Source organism: Lutjanus erythropterus, chromosome 3 (assembly GCF_056507025.1).
Source record: "Lutjanus erythropterus isolate fLutEry1 chromosome 3, fLutEry1.hap2, whole genome shotgun sequence".
In the NCBI taxonomy this organism is placed as follows: domain Eukaryota; kingdom Metazoa; phylum Chordata; class Actinopteri; order Lutjaniformes; family Lutjanidae; genus Lutjanus; species Lutjanus erythropterus.
In genome coordinates, this window is record NC_139319.1 from 2,171,915 (window position 1) to 2,190,014 (window position 18,100).

The 18,100-nt window shown below is 43.9% G+C and overlaps 1 protein-coding gene across 1 annotated transcript; it reads right to left on the reverse strand.

Annotated features, from left to right (window-relative positions):
• Positions 1–4,123: 4,123 nt before the first annotated feature.
• Positions 4,124–17,857, reverse strand: LOC146329376 (protein NLRC3-like). Its single transcript, XM_084714616.1, has 8 exons — positions 17,718–17,857; positions 17,303–17,567; positions 16,186–16,245; positions 11,916–13,791; positions 11,429–11,602; positions 7,105–7,278; positions 5,721–5,767; positions 4,124–5,636 (listed from the first exon to the last, which is right to left on the reverse strand). Exons 2-8 carry the CDS (start codon positions 17,556–17,558, stop codon positions 5,047–5,049), a joined length of 3,177 nt encoding a protein of 1,058 aa, XP_084570742.1. The 5' UTR covers positions 17,559–17,567; positions 17,718–17,857; the 3' UTR covers positions 4,124–5,046.
• Positions 17,858–18,100: the final 243 nt, after the last annotated feature.

The following is an 18,100-nucleotide window of genomic DNA, read 5'->3' on the forward strand; positions in this document are numbered from 1 at the left end:
TAACAAACTGGACTTCCTCTGTCTCACTGAAACCTGCCAACAACCACTGGATTACTTATCACTCAACCTCACTGCACCCAATGGATACTCCTACATCAATAAACCACGCACTGAGGGCCGAGGTGGTGGAATTGCTGTAATACACAGGAAATCAAAACCTGTCCCATCTCCATTTCACCTGCTCCTTCATTTGAACATCTGGTACTGAAACTCTCTGGTCACACACAGTTAGTTAAGGCAGTCGTCTACCGCCCCCCCAAACCTCACCCATCATTCCTCTCTGACTTTTCCGAATTTCTGGCCCAGCTCTGTTCTTCCTCCCCCTCAATCCTCCTCCTTGGTGACTTCAATATCTACAGTGACTCCTCAGAGTCCACTACAACCACCGACTTCATTGAAATACTTAACTACTTTAATTTCATTCAACATGTAAATTTTCCCACTCATAACCGTGGTCACATTCTGGACCTGGACCACCCCACCGCCAAAGCAAAAATGCACAATCATCTTCCATAATCTCAACTCTGTTTCCCCTACCTTCCTCTCATCCTCCCTCTCTGAAAAAAAATATCCACTTCTCACTTCATTGACCTCCACAGCCCTTCAGACTTCACGGATTACTACAATCTCACTCTCTCCTCCTGCCTCGACCAGCTTGCACCCCTCAAAACCAAATCAGTCTCCTTCACCCACTCTGCTCCCTGGTACACCCCCGAACTCTGCTTGATGAAAACTCATGCCCGGCAACTCGAAAGACTCTGCAATAAAACAGGTCTCACAGTTCATCTAGAAGCTTTCAAGGACCATCTGCAGCGATACAAAGATGCCCTCTCCTCTGCCCGATCCATCTACCACTCTCAACTGATTCACTCTGGCTCCGGAAACCCAAAAGCACTTTTCTCCACAATCAACAAACTCCTCAACCCTCTGGACAACAGTTCTCAGTCATTTACAGCTGACAAATGCACCTCCTTCCTCTCATTCTTCCAAACCAAAATAGACAACATCTACAGCAACTTAACCACCACTGCATCTACTCCCCATCTATCCACCTGCCCCCCCTTATCCTGCCAACCATTGTCTCAGTTCTCCCCAGTCTCCCCTACAGACCTCTCCAAGCTCATTACTGGAATGAAACCTGCCACCTGCACCATGGACCCATCCCCTTGTCAAGGCCTGTTTTCCTGTTCTTTCCCCACTAACCACCGTAACAATAAACTCCTCCCTGTCTACCGGTGTCGTCCCACCATCTCTCAAAATCGCTGCTGTCACCCCCATTCTAAAAAAACTGGACTCAGCCCTGACATCCCCAATAACTTTAGGCCAATCTCCAACCTACCCTTCCTGTCAAAAGTACCGGAACATGCTGTTGCCTCTCAACTGAAAGACCACCTCTCTGCCAATAACATGTATGAAACATTCCAATCTGGATTACGATCAAACCACGGTACTGAAACTGGCCTCCTTAAAATCACTAACGACCTCCTTCTCTCCTCTGATGCCGGAAACCTCAACATCCTCCTCGACCTCAGCGCTGCCTTCGACACCCTTCTTCAACATCACTGGCACTGCCCTAAACTGGTTGAAGTCATATCTCTCTGACAGACTTCAAATAATCTCCATCAGCAACCGCAAATCCCCCACTGCTCCCCTCCCCCAAGGTGTCCCCCAAGGTTCAGTTCTCGGCCCCCTCCTCTTCATTCTGTATCTGTTCCCTCTCGGTCACATTATCCACCACCATGGTCTCCAGTTCCACTGCTTCGCCGATGATACCCAGCTCCTCATCTCCACCAAGACAATATCCACTGCCACCCACTCTACCCTGTCTAACTGCATCACTGAAATAAAATCCTGGCTTCAAATCAATTTCCTCAAACTAAACTGCGACAAATCCGAAATGATCATCATTGGACCAAAATAACTCACCAAATCCACCCACAACTTCATTTTCAACTTCGACGGCTCCTCAGTACCAACCTCCCCTCACATGCGTAATCTTGGCGTCATTTTTTCGATCAAACCCTCTCCTTCACCCAGCACATTAAACAAATCACCAAAACAGCTTTCTTTCACCTCAAGAACATCGCCTGTCTCTGTCCATCCCTCTCCTCCACAGTTGCAGAAACCCTCATCCATGCCTTCATCACCTCCCGTCTGGACTACTGCAACAGTCTCCTCTATGGCTCAGCATCAAAAACCCTTAATAAGCTAATTTCAAAGACATCATTTAATTATTAGACAACTGAGAGTTAAATCATCTCCATCAGCAGAGGTGTCAGCTCTCTAAGATCTGACAGAGTTGATAATGTCTAACATTTTTTCATTTCACAGCGTCGTCACAGTGAGCAGCCATTTTATTTTTTAAAGCGTCTCAGAGTCTCTTAATGTTAATCAAAATATACATTTTTATAGGGCTGACTTTCAATAGTCGAATATTCGGCGATTCGATTCGGAGAGGTCTGAAAATGTTGTTATGTAACTAGACTATACCATTCTGACTAGGCGGGGGTGCCCACGACTGCTGATTAGAAATTGATACATAGAATGTCTTTTTTCAACATATAAAAGCCTATTTTTGATACAAAATCTGTGTACTTTCTTGTAATAAAGAGTTCAAAATTATGTGTGTAGATCTAGACTTATAGCTTCTTACTCATTAATAGCCTAAATCACCCACTGTAGTCGCATGATCCAAATGGATCATAAAACGGATTTATTAGCTCAGCCTACAATGGCTAGTAAAAAAAAACATTGAAAGTGTGGGAGTACTTTGAACATGTTAAAGATGACCCAAAGAAAGTTAGGTGCAAGTTGTGTCAGCAGCTTCTCTCTTATCATACAACAACTACCAACATGATGTATCATTTGAAACGGGTAAGGCTTGTTAACTTTACAAACAACAACAACAACAACAACAACATCAACGAACAAACAAAAAAAAACTGTTCTGCCACTCTTTTCAATACAGGAATAAAACCCTTTTATTAACATTTCATATATTATTCATTTCTGACAGTTACACCCGAAATATGAGGACAGTTCAGCCAGCACGTCAGCATCAGCGGCGGCTCCGAGACTAACACAAAAAAAACTTGATTTGAGACCCCCCCTGACAGAGAAGAGAAAAAGGGATATTACAGATAAAATTGCGGAGTTTATTGCACTTGATATGAGGCCTGTGCGCATTGTTGAGGGTGAGGGTTTTAAAGAACTCTTGCGCACACTTGAGCCTGGCTACACTGTCCCTACAAGAGCTACAGTGATGGATGTCCTGCACACAAAATATCAAACGACACGGTCAGAGATACACAAGGCAATACAGGACTGTGAAGCCGTCAGTTTCACAACTGATATCTGGACCTCGCTTCAGATGGAGGCTTATCTCTAGCGTGGTGGCAAAAAAATGAGGGCAGATATCCCAGGTTGGCAAGAGCTGCGAAAAGATTTCACATCCCCTCCACGTCCACGCCAGCTGAGAGGATATTTTCAAAGGCGGGTTTCATCGCAAATAAATCAAGGAGCGCACTTTTCCCGGGTAATGTAAACCAGCTGGTTTTCCTGGCACACAACTTGAGAAAAATCAGAAAACCAAAGTAGAGCACGGGCTGTTAATGTGTGTGAAGGATTTTTTTTTTATTTTTTGTTTGGGACAATGACTCTAAGTGTAAACCTAAGCTGAAGGCTGCGCCCGGAGCGTCTCAGTGACAATTCTCTATATATTTCTCAGTCTTTTTTGCTGCATGTTGTGCACTTTCCGAAGATTCTGACTTCTATTATGTTTATTTTTTCGTTGTTTTATGATTGTTTTTTATTCAGAGAGATTGTATTGCATTTAGTATTTAATTTTTGCACTATAGTGCCAGCACTGTTCGTTTATATATTTAAACCTATTTATTTTATCCCGATTCCCGTGTGAACTGTACATTAAAGGGCCAAGAGGTTTGAGCAAAGGCAGGTTTAGGCATATTATTGTTAACCATTTTGTTCCTATTTTGTGTGAAGTTTGAAGTTCAGTTTTGTTCATGGCTTTAAATAAAGGTATTTGTTAAACCTACCAAGTTTGAGTGTTTTAACTCTTGTATATGAAACGAGAAAAAGTCACAGAGGGGAAAAAAAAGGTTCGACTATGAAAATCCTTAGTCGAAAACAGCCCTACATTTTTAAACCATAATTCTTATTGATCTTTGATTTAGAAGGACTACAGAGTCGACATGTTATGGTTGAGACACATCTGATAGAAATATTATTGAATGAATTGATCTAAAAATAGAAAGTTTACCAGTGTTTGTATTCCCACCTTTTATAAACCAGGAAGTGAGACAGGGGTCCTTAGGGTATAGCTGACCCTTTTTATGCCTGATTAAAGTTGATGTAGAGTTGTTGGAAATCTGGGACACAATTTTAAAGGTCCAACATTTTCATAAATAATTGATTTTAAAACAAAGGTGATTATAAGAGAATATTTTTACACTGATGTTATCAGTAGGTATTGTTAGTTTTACATTTTGAAGCTTTTAACACATTTTAAATATAAAGTTCAATAAATCAATGATTCAATACTCAATAAAGTATTTCTGATTTTTTAACAATATTCTATTGAATATTTGAGAACAGAATAAAATATAAAACACGTTACATCAAAGATATGATCAGATCACAGCATTTATCATTCAGACACACGTTACATGAGAAGAGATGATACAGAGATCTCAGAGCTCAGATACATTACACAACTAACGTCAAACATTTTATAACAACCTCACATTTATAAAAACTGTAGAATCTGATTTGAACAAAATAAAATGATTGGTTTGATTTGATCTGTCCAATAATAAAATCACATTTTTCATCATTTATGTGTGTAGAACCTGATTTTATTGTATAGACATGTTTATTTATGTGAGAAAAAAAAATTAGATTACAAAGTTCAGAAAATCTAAAACTGAAACTTCGCTTCAAAAACCTGAATGACACTGTATGTGTGCGTGCGTGTGTGTGTGTGTGTGTGTGTGTGTGTGTGTGTGTGTGTGTGTGTGTGTCTCCCTCCTACAGTGAACACAGAGACACTGAAGAACCAGACAAAGTGTACCAGACTCTAAATCCAGGATAAAGAGGTTGAGTGAATGTGGTGTTGAAGGTGTGGAGGTGGATCAGTGTGTCAGAGGAGACTCTGTAGAAGGACAGAGAGCCAGCAGGACAGTCCACATACACTGCTACTCTGTGAGAGACAGAGGAGGAGGAGGAGGAGGAGGAGGAGGAGGAGGAGGAGGAGGAGGAGGAGGAGGAGGATGAGGGGAGGGTTGTTCTTCTGTTATTGTGATAGACAGAGTAACCATCATCATCAGAGCAGCTCAGACTCCAGGACTGATTATTCTGTCCAAACAAACAGTCATCACTGTCTCCTCTCCTCCTGATTCCTCTGTAACTCACTGATATATAAACCCCTCCTCTCCACTCGACCTCCCAGTAACAGCGACCAGTCAGACCATTTCCACACAGCAGCTGCCAGTACTCAAATCTCTCTGGATGATCAGGATATGGCTGCTTCTCTCTCACACATGTCACCTTCCTGTTGTTGTCAGACAGTTTGAGGTTTGTGTTTACTGTGTTTGTGTCGACTGTGAGTTCACAGGCATCTGATGGAGAGAACGAGACACAACACAGCAGCAGTTTATCATCTAACATCTTGTTTTCATGAATCACAGTGAACACACACTTACACTTCCTCAGACCAGGTTTCAGCCTCTGCTCTCCACCATGATCCACCCTGGAGGAAGAAACAAAGTCAGAATGAACCTTCAGAAGCTTCTTCATCAATGATCTTCATAAACCTTCACTCAGATCCACCATGAAGACAAAACAGCTGCATTTATAAAACACATTTCACACACAGACTCAGTTCAACTTTACATCAAATACTCAGAAGAAAACAGTCAAAGAATAAAAAGGTCAGACAAGAAGGAAACATCCAAAACATCAAGACAATAAAACAGTAAAAGATAAAAATATAATTTCTAGTGTCTTTAATTCAGTGGTCAACAGAAATGTTGGGGCAGTGGTGACCTAAAGGTTTGAGAAACAAGCTTGTGTCCTGGAGGTCGTCAGCAGGATAAATCTGGGTGGAGAAATTGAAAGAGCAGCTCTTGCCCCTCCCTCATTACCACCACTGAGGTGCCCTTCAGCAAGACGCTGAACCCCAACTGCTCCAGTGGAGCTGCTCTGGCCGGCAGATCAGACTGTGGTTGTACTGGGCAGCTTCCAGCTGTGAATGTGTGTAACTGTGTGAATGTGATCAGGACGTTCCTGAAAAAGAGAGCATTGCTCTCAGTAAAACTCCCCTCAATAAATAAAGTTCAAATAAAGTCAATTATCACTTTGAGTGTGATTGAGCCTCAAATTCTACAGACTGCTCCTTTAAGAGGTTCAGACAACCATGGAAAAAAACAAGGTGAAATAGTGATGTCATCAATTTATTCTTTGAACAAACACAATCAAACAGACCAGACCATCATTTCACACACGTCAAATGATGCACTTGGAACATGTCACTGTTTATATGTATCTGTTTATTTGTTGAGGATTATTATTATTAATAATTGATTTCTTTAATTATCTATTGAGTAAGACTTTATTTGGATAGTCCACCTACAGATAGTTTAGAGAGTATTTGTAACATTTCAACAATTCAACTGTTTCAGTTTATCTGCAGATGTTTCACAGATTATCTATAGAGTTTAGGTGATAATTCATCAAACATTATACTCAACATATGTTACACAAACATTCAACAACTTGGACACAAATATTCAACAAACAATTAGTAATCCATTTGATTGATCTTTGTTGAGTTGTTGAGTTTTGTGTAGCTGGTTGAGCGGTGAGCAGACAGGTTGGTAGTGCTGTGTAACTGGTCAGTTGATGGCAGACCAGCATGGACATACTGGTGTAACTGGTGAGATGCAGGGACTCTCAGGGACTCTCAGCACATCAGTTACTGTCTTCACTGTTATCAGCAGTGTTGCTGCTACAGACTGTGAACCAACAGTCCTCAGCTTGTCAGTGTGACACACGAACAGTGTGTGAGCTCTTGTTGTGTGTTCATACCTCAGAGTGTCCAGTCTCCAATGTGGATCCTTTAGTCCAGCAGACAGAAGCTTCTCTCCTGAGTCTCCTGGATGATTGTAGCTCAGGTCCAGCTCTCTCAGATGGGAGGGGTTGGATCTCAGAGCTGAGGCCAGAGAAGTACAGCCTTCCTCTGTGATCAGACAGCCTGACAGACTGGAGACACAGTAAAGTTGCTTTTAGCCCAAAACAAAACCTTCTTAATCATTGTGGGCAGACATCAGACATCTGTGAGATCAGAAAAATATCTTGAAATCTGTGCTGCTCTTTAGCTGCTATATGTTACACCTCTTTGAACCGCCACCTTATCATGGTGGAGGGGTTTGTGAACCTAAATGATCTTAGGAGCTATGTTGTCGGGGGCTTGTTGCCCCTGGTAGGGTCTCCCAAGGCAAACAGGTCCTAGGTGATGGATCAGACTAATAGCGGTTCCAAAGCCCCCGATGAAGTGTTTAACACCAGGGTTGTTCACGTCGCCCAGATTGGCGTTACCGGGGCCCCACCCTGGAGCCAGGCCTGGGGTCGGGGCTCGCAGGCGAGTGCCTGGTGGCCGGGTCTTTGCCCACGGGACCTGGCCGGGCCCAGCCTGAAGGAGCGACATGGGCCCGCCTTCCCGTAGGCCCATCACTCATGGGAGGGTTCAGAAGGGGCTGATGCTATGCGATTTAGGTAGCAGTCGTGGGCCCCGACGACCCAATCCCAGGACATGGAATCTCACAGTGGGGACATGGAATGTCACCTCGCTGGAGGGGAAGGAGCCTGAGCTAGTGCAGGAGGTTGAGCGGTACCGGCTAGAGATAGTCGGGCTCACCTCCATGCACAGTCGGGGCTCTGGAACCCAACTACTTGAGAGAGGCTGGATTCTTTTCTACTCTGGAGTTGCCCATGGTGAGAGGAGGCGGGCTGGTGTGGGCTTGCTTATAGCCCCCCAGCTCAGCTGCCATGTGTTGGAGTTTTCCCCAATGAATGAGAGGGTTGTCGCCCTGCGCCTTCAGGTAGGGGAAAGGTGCCTCACTGTCGTTTCGGGGCCGAATGGCAGTGCAGAGTACCCGGCCTTCTTGGAGACCTTGGGAGGGGTGCTGGAGAGTGCTCCGACTGGGGACTCCGTCGTTCTGCTGGGGGACTTCAATGCTCACGTGGGTGGTGACAGTGTTACCTGGAGGGGCGTGATTGGGAGGAACGCCCCCCCCCCGATCTGAACCCGAGTGGTGTTCTGTTATTGGACTTCTGTGCTAGTCACAGTTTGTCCATAACGAACACCATGTTCAAGCATAAGGTGTCCACCAGTGCACGTGGCACGGGGACGCCCTAGGTCGGAGGTCAATGATCGACTTTGTGGTCATGTCAACTGACCTCCGGCTGTATTTCTTGGACACTTGGGTGAAGACAGGGGCTGAGCTGTCAACTGATCACCACCTGGTGGTGAGTTGGATCCGCTGGCAGGGGAGGAAGCTGGACAGACTTGGCAGGCCCAAACTTACTGTGAGGGTCTGTTGGGAACGTCTGGTGGAACCATCTGTCAGAGGGGTCTTCAACTCTCACCTCCGGAGAGCTTTGACCAGATCCCGAGGGAGGCTGGAGACATCGAGTCCGAATGGACCATGTTCTCTGCCTCCATTGTTGACGTGGCCATTCGGAGCTGTGGCCGTAAGGTCTCCGGTGCCTGTTGCGGCGGCAATCCCCAAACCCGGTGGTGGACACCCGAGGTAAGGGATGCCATCAGGCTGAAGAAGGAGTCTTATCGAGTTTGGTTGGCTCATGGGACTCCTGAGGCAGCCGACGGGTACCAGCAGGCCAAGCCCGCTGCGGACCGGGTGGTTGTGGAAGCAAAAACTCAGGTATGGGAAAAGTTCGGGGAGGCCATAGAGGAGGACTACTGGTCGGCCTTGAGGAGATTCTGGCAAACCGTCCGGCGCCTCAGAAGGGGGAAGCAGTACCCTGCCAACACTGTTTACAGTGGTGGTGGGGAGCTGTTGACTTCGACTGGGGATATTGTCGGACGGTGGAAGGAATACTTCGAGGATCTCCTCAATCCCACTGACACGCCTTCCGTAGAGGAAGCAGAGGCTGGGGACCCAGAGGTTGACTCATTCATCACCCAAGCTGAAGTCACTGAGGTAGTTCGGAAGCTCCTCAGTGGCAAGGCATCGGGGGTGGATGAGATCCGCCCTGAGTACCTCAAGTCTTTGGATGTTGTAGGGCTGTCTTAGTTGACACGCCTCTGCAACGTCGTGTGGCAGTTGGGGACAGTGCCCCTGGACTGGCAGACCGGGGTGGTGGTCCCTCTACTTAAGAAGGGGGACCGGAGGGTGTGCTCCAACTACAGGGGGATCACACTCCTCAGCCTCCCTGGTAAAGTCTATTCCAGGGTACTGGAGAGGAGAATTCGGCCGATAGTCGAACCTCAGATCCAGAAGGAACAATGCGGTTTTCGTCCTGGTCGTGGAACACTGGACCAGCTCTATACCCTCCGCAGGGTGCTTGAGGGTCCATGGGAGTTTGCCCAACCAGTCCACATGTGTTTTGTGGACTTGGAGAAGGCATTCGACTGTATCCCTCGTGGCATTCTGTGGGAGGTGCTTCGGGAGTATGGAGTTCGGGGCCCTCTGCTAAGGGCCGTACGGTCTCTGTATGATCGGAGCAGGAGCTTGGTTTGCATTGCCGGCAGTAAGTCAGACCTGTTCCCGGTGCATGTTGGACTCCGGCAGGGCTGCCCTTGGTCACCGGTTCTGTTCATTATTTTTATGGACAGAATTTCTAGGCGCAGCCAGGGGCCGGAGGGATTTCATCTCTGCTTTTTGCAGATGATGTTGTCCTGTTGGCTCCTTTGAACCAGGACCTTCAGCATGTACTGGGGCGGTTTGCGGTCGAGTGCGAAGCAGTTGGGATGAGAATCAGCACCTCCAAGTCCGAGGCCATGGTTCTCAACCGGAAAAAAGTGGCTTGCTCACTCCGGGTCGGAGAAGAGGCCCTGCCTCAAGTGGAGGAGTTCAAGTATCTTGGGGTCTTGTTTACGAGTAAGGGGAGGATGGAACGCAAGATTGACAGACAGATTGGTGCGGCGGCAGCAGTAATGCAGTAATCGTTACGCCAGTCTGTCGTGGGAAAGAAGGAGCTGAGCCGAAAAGCGAAGCTTTCGATTTTACGGTCAATCTACGTTCCTACCCTCACCTATGGTCATGAACTTTGGGTCATGACCGAAAGAACAACATCTCGGATACAAGCGGCTGAAATGAGTTTCCTCCGCAGGGTGGCAGGGCGCTCCCTTAGAGATAGGGTGAGGAGTAGAGACGCTGCTCCTCCACGTCGAGAGGAGTCAGCTGAGGTGGCTAGGGCATCTATATCGGATGCCTCCTGGGCGCCTCCCTGGGGAGGTGTTCCGGGCATGCCCCACTGGGAAGAGGCCCCAGGGAAGACCCAGGACATGCTGGAGGGGCTATGTCACTCGGCTGGCCTGGGAACGCCTTGGGGTCCCTCCGGAACACCTGGAGAAAGTGTCCAGGGAGAGGGAAGTCTGGGTGTCCCTGCTCAGACTTCTGCCCCCGTGACCCAACCCCGGATAAGCGGAAGACAATGGATGGATGGATGTTCCACCTTCTTTACCAGCCACAGTCTCTAACTGTGTCTCTCTGCTGTTTGCTGCTGGACAGGTAGTGTACAGTGGCTTCATCACAGCTTGTTTGATGAAAACCGCTGCCTGCAGCTGCTGAAAAACACACAGATGATCCATAGAGCTGGAGCCTATCCCAGCTGACACTGGGCGAGAGGCGGGGTTCACCCTGGACAAGTCACCAGTTCATCACAGGACTGACACATAGAGACAAACAACCAATCATGTCCACCTACGGACAATTTACAGTTGCCAATCAACCTGTTATAAGCAGCTATTATGAACCTGCAGGTCTTTGGTCTGTGGAAGGAAGCCAGAGTACGCTGAGACATTGCTGTGAGCCAACAGTGTGAACCACTGAACCACCGTGTCGCCCCAAGCTGATGAGAGCAGTGAGACTGAAACACTGACTGACACAGTTAAGTTGTGTGTCGTAGAAACAAATCAGTCATCTGGAAGATCATCTTTTATATTACATATAGTCATTTGATCCATTGTTAATGGAAAAAAAAATTTCAGACATTTTCACAAAGACAGTCATTTCCAGAAAGTCTGTCAGAAGAAACTGTTTGTTCTATGTGAGTTTAATCTAGAAGTGAAATCCAGTAGATGTTGGGGATCTTTTTTAATAGACATTAACTTGTATGTCAAGTAACATTTAAATGCTCCTCTGTTAAACAGAAAATAAATCCTGACCTGAGAGTCTCCAGTCTACAGTGTGGACTCTGGAGTCCAGCAGAGAGACGCTTCACTCCTGAATCCTGCAGGTCGTTGTTACTCAGGTCCAGGTCTCTCAGACTCGAGGACTGGGAGCTGAGGACTGAGGACAGAGCTTCACAGCTTCTCTCTGACAGATTACAGCCACTCAGCCTGAAGGAGAGTTAGAGATAAAGACAAACACTGAGACTGTTTCTGTTGTCTACAATATAATAAAACACATTTCTATGACTGCCCTTATTTTTCCATGATTAGTGTTTTTATTGTGTATATTACTGGGATCTAACAGCAACTGATGAACATTTCTAAAATTATAGTCACATCTCTGTGATCACAATAATTTTTGCCTCAAGTGAACTACAATGTGATGATGATTTTTTTTCATTTCATGACTGCATTAATCTGTGGAGACACAATTAAACTCCACATGTGATGACATTATTATCTGCATTATCTGTGAACCTACAGAGCTTTGTTGGAGGCTTTGACCACTGGCAGCAGCCTCAGAAGAACCTCCTCTGAAGCAGAGTATTTCTTCAGGTCAAACACGTCCAGATCTTTTTCTGATGACCCTAAGATGAAGCCCAGAGCTGACCACTGAGCAGGAGACAGTTTATCTGGGGAGAGACTTCCTGAACTCAGGTACTGTTGGATCTCCTCCACTAGAGAACCATCATTCAGTTCATGCAGACAATGGAACAGATTGATGCTTCTCTCTGGAGACAGATTCTCACTGATCTTCTCTTTGATGTACTTGACAGTTTCTTGATTGGTCTGTGGGTGTCTTTCCTTTTTCAGGAGACCTTGAGGGAGTCTGGTCTGCAGAGAAAGACCCAGGAGGAAACGGAGGAACAAGTCCAGGTGTCCAGTTGGACTCTGTAAGGCCTTGTCAATAGCAAACCTGTGGACCTCTGTCACAGATGTTTTGCTGAAAAACATTCGCACACGTTCACCAACAGTTTGTCCTGGTTCAGACATCACATTCTTGTTTTTGTTGATGAGTGATTTCTCCACATACAAAGCTGCCAAAAACTCCTGAACACTCAGATGGACGAAGCTGAACATCTTCTTGTCTTCATCATTCTTCTTCCCACGTTCCTCTTTAAAGATCTCTGTGAACACTCCTGAACACTTCGAGGCTCCACTGACATCAATGCCGCTCTCTGTCAGATCTTTCTCATAGAAGATCAGGTTGCCCTTTTTCAGCTGGTGGAAAGCCAGTTTTGCTAATGGCTTAATGTACTGAATGCACGTTTTATTTAAACATGTCACCTTGTGGTCGTACTTCTCATTTGTCTGATGAGTCTGAAACTGCAGGAATTCAGTGTACATCTCAGTCAGGGTCTTGGGCAGCTCTCCTCCCTCTCTGGTCTTCAACACTTTCTCCAGAACTGTAGCAGTGATCCAGCAGAAGACTGGGATGTGACACATGATGTGGAGGCTTCGTGACGTCTTGATGTGGGAGATGATTCTGTCGGCCACCTCTTCTCTGAATCTCTTCCTGAAGTACTCCTCCTTCTGTGGGTCAGTGAACCCTCTGACCTCTGTCACCATGTCAACAAAGTCAGAATGGATCTGATTGACTGCTGCAGGTCGTGTGGTTATCCAGAGTCGAGCAGAGGGAAGCAGATTCTCCTTGATGAGTTCTGTCATCAGAACATCCACTGAGGTGGACTCTGTCACATCAAAGTCTGTGTTCTGGTTTTGTTTGGTAGAACAGTCCAGATGAAGGCGGCTCTCATCCAGTCCATCCAAAACAAACAGAAGTTTGAATTTACTTTTGTTAAAGTTTGTGTTTCCTGATGACTGCAGAGATGTAAAGATGTAATTAAGAGCTTCTTCTGGGATGCTTCTGGTCTCCCTGATACATTCATGAAGGAGTTCTGCCAAATGAAACTTTTCTCCTTTCTGTAAATTCAGCTGGCGGAAGGTGAAGGGGAAAATGAGATGCACATCTTGATTGGCTCTTCTTTCAGCCCAGTCCAACACAAACTTGCGCACAAGAAATGTTTTGCCAATTCCTGCGATTCCATTGGTCAGCACTGTTCTTATGGATATTTCATTTCCAGAGGGAGGTTTGAACATGTCACTGGGTTCAATTTTTGTCTCTGTATCTGCTGGCTTCACTGCTGCTTCAATCTGTAAGACCTCATGCTGTTTGTTGATGTGAACGTCACCTCCAGCTGTGACGTACAGCTCTGTGTAGATTTTATACAGAAGTTGTTTATCCTTTCTATCCATCCTAGCCTCTTGTGCACACTTAAACTTATCCTGGAGGTTTGACTGAAGCTTTTGTTGGTAATATGAGATGTGTCGTGGTTCTGGTACTGGAATAATCTCATCTGTGAAACAGAAACAGAAACAGAAAAAATAAACTGCAGTCAGACAGAGTTTTACAGTTACAGGTGGAACAAGAGAGATTTGTAATTGTGTAACAGCAAAGTTTAAGTTCATGTCTGAGCACATTATTCTCTTTAATACACCCCAACTTTACAACACTCAAACATTCACACCAAGCAGCTGCCCAATATAACCACAGCCCTGGACTGGTGACCACTGAGCAGCTGCTGGTGTTGCTGCCATCTACTGGTTGAAAACTGTAACATCACTTTCACTCTTCTCCTTCCGTCCATGTACGTGCTCACACCCTCTATTTCACACCCTCCCCCTTTTTTTCCACCCAGAACTGCACATTATGTGTTCACTTCACTCTCTCTCCTTTTGGGGAATCAGTTAAAGGAGAAATCTGTAATATATTTCCTGTAATAAATCATAAAATTATCACGAGTCATCAGAAATTAAGGAAACATGTGAAGTTGAAATACCTGAGGTCAACGCTGCAGCTGCAAAGTTCTCCTTTGACATTTCTAGTCTGGATTAGAACAAATGTTTTTCTTTGCTTCTTTCATGTTAACAAGTTCAAATTAATGCTGAATGTTCATCCAATTAGTTACTGTCTGTTTATGAGTCATAAGAAATCATTAATAATCTTTTAGAAGCAGCAGATAGTTTTAATTCTTCAATTGAAGAATATGTTTGGAGTCTGGCAGCAGTGAGACAGACAGTCAGTGAACTCTGACTCCAGAGTGTGTTTTCAGAGCAGTGAGCTTTTGTTTTCAGGATAACAGGTTTAACTCAACATCAACAGACAGAGTTACAGACAGCTGATCAACTGACAGCAGAGGACTCGTCCTCGCTTGTAGTTAAGTTACGATCTTGCGCTCGTCTTGCACTCCTACAGTGTTCCTGCAGACTGCAAAGCTTTAGTCTGAGGAGGAGACGGTGGAGTGAAATAACTTGATTCAACCAGAGACCAAAATGAAAAAATACCACATGACAAACTTTTTTCCACTACAGTTAAAAGAATATGAGGAGGTGGGCACAGTGTGAAAAATAGTTTGTGGGACAAATTCTCCAGTTTGGTGTCATTAAACCATTGAAAAAGAAGTTTAACTGTTTTGCGTTGTTTTGTATGTCTTAAACTATTGTAACTGTTGTAAATATCGTATTATTTTTATTATTCTTGGGTGAGACTGCTGATGAAACTAACCTTTAACTAACTCAGGTGCATTTACTTTCGTTTGAATGGTGATTAATGTGAATTGTCCCTTTTCACATAAATAAATAAATAAATAAATGGAGACGAGGGAACAAGATGACATCTGACCCTGAGTCAGACCTTAAACCACAGGAAACCATGAGGACAGTGTGATGAAATATGACTTTTCTGTTTGTTTCATGTATTAATGTGATGAAGGTTTCAGTCTCCTCTTCGCTCCACACACATCTGATGTTTTAGTCTCTTCAGCAGAATCTTGAGTGACGTTTAAGTCACATGATTCATGACCTCATGTTGCATTTTCTTTATACTGATACACCAACATCTCCTCCTCAGGCAAACAAAAATGTTTTGCAGTGTTTGTACCTTTTTCCACCTTTCCACAGTTTCCACCTGATTTTTTTATGTTCAAATTAAGATTGTGCATAAAAACAGCTGGATGGAAACATCTGATTTGATCAGATCCTGTTTATTCTGTGTCTGTTCCCATTTATAGATCATTTAAGGTAAGAGATAAGATTAATTTGAGATTATAATGTATATTGTAAATTATTATTGTAATAATAATTAATCTATTGTGATATATAAACATATTTATTAAAAAATATAACAATATTCATCTAAAAGTAAATATTTTCATGATATCAGTTTTATTGAGTTACATCACTTTGTATTAAAGTGGCGCCTCACTGCTGCTGGTTGCGTCACTCAAATGTAAATAATATCTCAGCAGGTAAATCTCTTAGAAACACTGAAGTCAATTATCATCAATCAGTCAGTTATATAACTGTTATGTTTATTTCTCAGCTGTTTATAACAATTACAACTTACTGACACTTCATGATAGAATCAGTAGGATTTATACAAGCTCTTCATAAATGCATCAGAAAGATACCAGGACATCAAATACTGACGTTTCAGGTTGGTAAAGTGTCCTGAGCAGCAGAATAATGAGAAAACTAAGGAAATACAGGCAGGGGGCGGAGCCTCTGCAGATACAGCTACCACCACACACTTCTCATGGATCATCAGTGATGATTGAAACAGATGATGTTTAAATGAGTCTATACACTGTTTTTAAAGAAAATGTTGCATATTAAACCTTTAACTTTTCAAAGTTAAACTAGAGTTTGTCCTTCAGGGCTTCCGTACAGAGCAGAGAATACAGCAGCTTTACCTTCAGTCTGAGAGGAGGAAGGTCCTCTGTTCTCTGGAGTCTGTCCAACATCACTGACATCTACTGACACAAAGACAGACACAGATTATGTGTTATATTTACAGTTTGACTTATTACTCATCTTTCATTAAGTTAATTTAATTACCTTTTCACTTCCATGTGTTTATTTAAATGTCTCTGTGTTCTGTTCTGTAGGTTATATCATTTCATCTTGTACAGCTGATTAGTTGGATTGTGATTTCTGTGTAACTCCACCAATAAATCTTTATTTGTAGCTGCAATTCTTCAATACAATTATATACAAATATTATTTAAAACAGGGAATAAATGAAATCATTCAAACTACAAAACAATAAAGGATGTGATCAATAAACAATAAAGACAATTTATTATATATTATTTATACATATTTATTATAAACCATAATTGGTATTTGTATTTTGTGTACTTTGCTGAGCTACACAGGTTGTTTTTTGGGTGAGGTTCACTCTTTGGTCCATGAAGACCTCCAGTGTGTGCAGGTATGTGTGCATGTGTCTCTGTGAGTGTTATCAGGTGAGTACAAACCTGTGGAAACATTCAAGTCAGGCAGGGTAGGCAACAGGAAAACAATCCAGCAAAAAAGGCTTGAGAGTCTTGCAGGGAAATAATGAAGAACAGTCTGGTAAAGAGTGAGAGTGCAGGAGAGGCTTATAGGCAGGGCTGATTGTGGATGAGCTGCAGCTGTGCCAGCAGGTGAATGGAGTTGAGCTGATGAGGTGGGAGTGGCCAGCAGGTAAAGTGGAGCAGAGGCATGGAGAGTGGAAATCAGGAGGGAAACTGGGGGAATGGAGAACAGGTCAAGGGAAACTGGGCAGAACTGTGACACAGACGGTAAACAATATTGAGTTATATCTCAGATGATGAGGCCTTTACTTTATTTGCAGTCCAAAAAAATGTAACTTGCTTGTTGCTTCTCAAATGTTTGGTACATTTAGTTTAGAATATTTCCCTTGGATCAGATAGAGAACAGGAGTGACCATCATATGCTGACATCATCATGTTCGAAACCCTTATAAACTCTAAACTCAACATTTGAACAGGTGTCTTTTCATGTTTTTGTCTTTCTGTGACTGACCTTTTGGTTCCAGTCTGAGCACCAGATCACTCCTCTTCATTTTCTGTAAAACCCGTTTGGTCACCTCCACAGCTCCAGGAGGTGTGTAGTTCTGGGTCATCAGATCAACTGTCTCCCACGTCTTTGCGTTCTCCAGCCTGTTGTTTGGGATGGTTGAGTAGTCTTCCAGGCGTTCATCTTTCAGGAACCACTTGAAACACTTAAATTCATCTTGTCCCAGTTCATTCAGAGTCTGAAACAGGACCTGTTTTTCCATTGTAGCTCCCTGGTAAAAAAGAGCATTTTGTTAAGCGGAGGGACAGTTATGTAACAGTTGTATTCTTGTCTGTCTTTCAATATTTCTGCTAAATGTTGTTGCTGTTTTGACAGAAACCCAGCTTGTTCAATGGAAAATAATTATTTAGTGGCGTCTCACCTCGTCTCACTCTCCCCTCCAGAAACTCGTGCAAAATTCAAAAGCCCCTCTGTAGAGTCACTGTTTGGTTTGTCCGTTCTGGGCTACTGTAGAAACATGGCGGCCTCCGTGGAAGAAGAGCTGCTCCCTCTGTAGATATAAAGAGTTCATTCTAAGGTACCAAAAACACAACAAGTCTTATTTTCAGGTGATTCTACACAAATGAAAACATACTGATGAATAATATTATCTTCCATTTCTGACAGTAAATACTCTTAAATCTGACTGACTGGACCTTTAAAGGCTCCAGTAATATTTGGCTGTTTTGTGTCCTCTGAGCTTTAATGAAGCCTTGAAAGAAAAAGTTCAAGTTGAACCGTGTCTTAATTTTAATATCCAAGTCT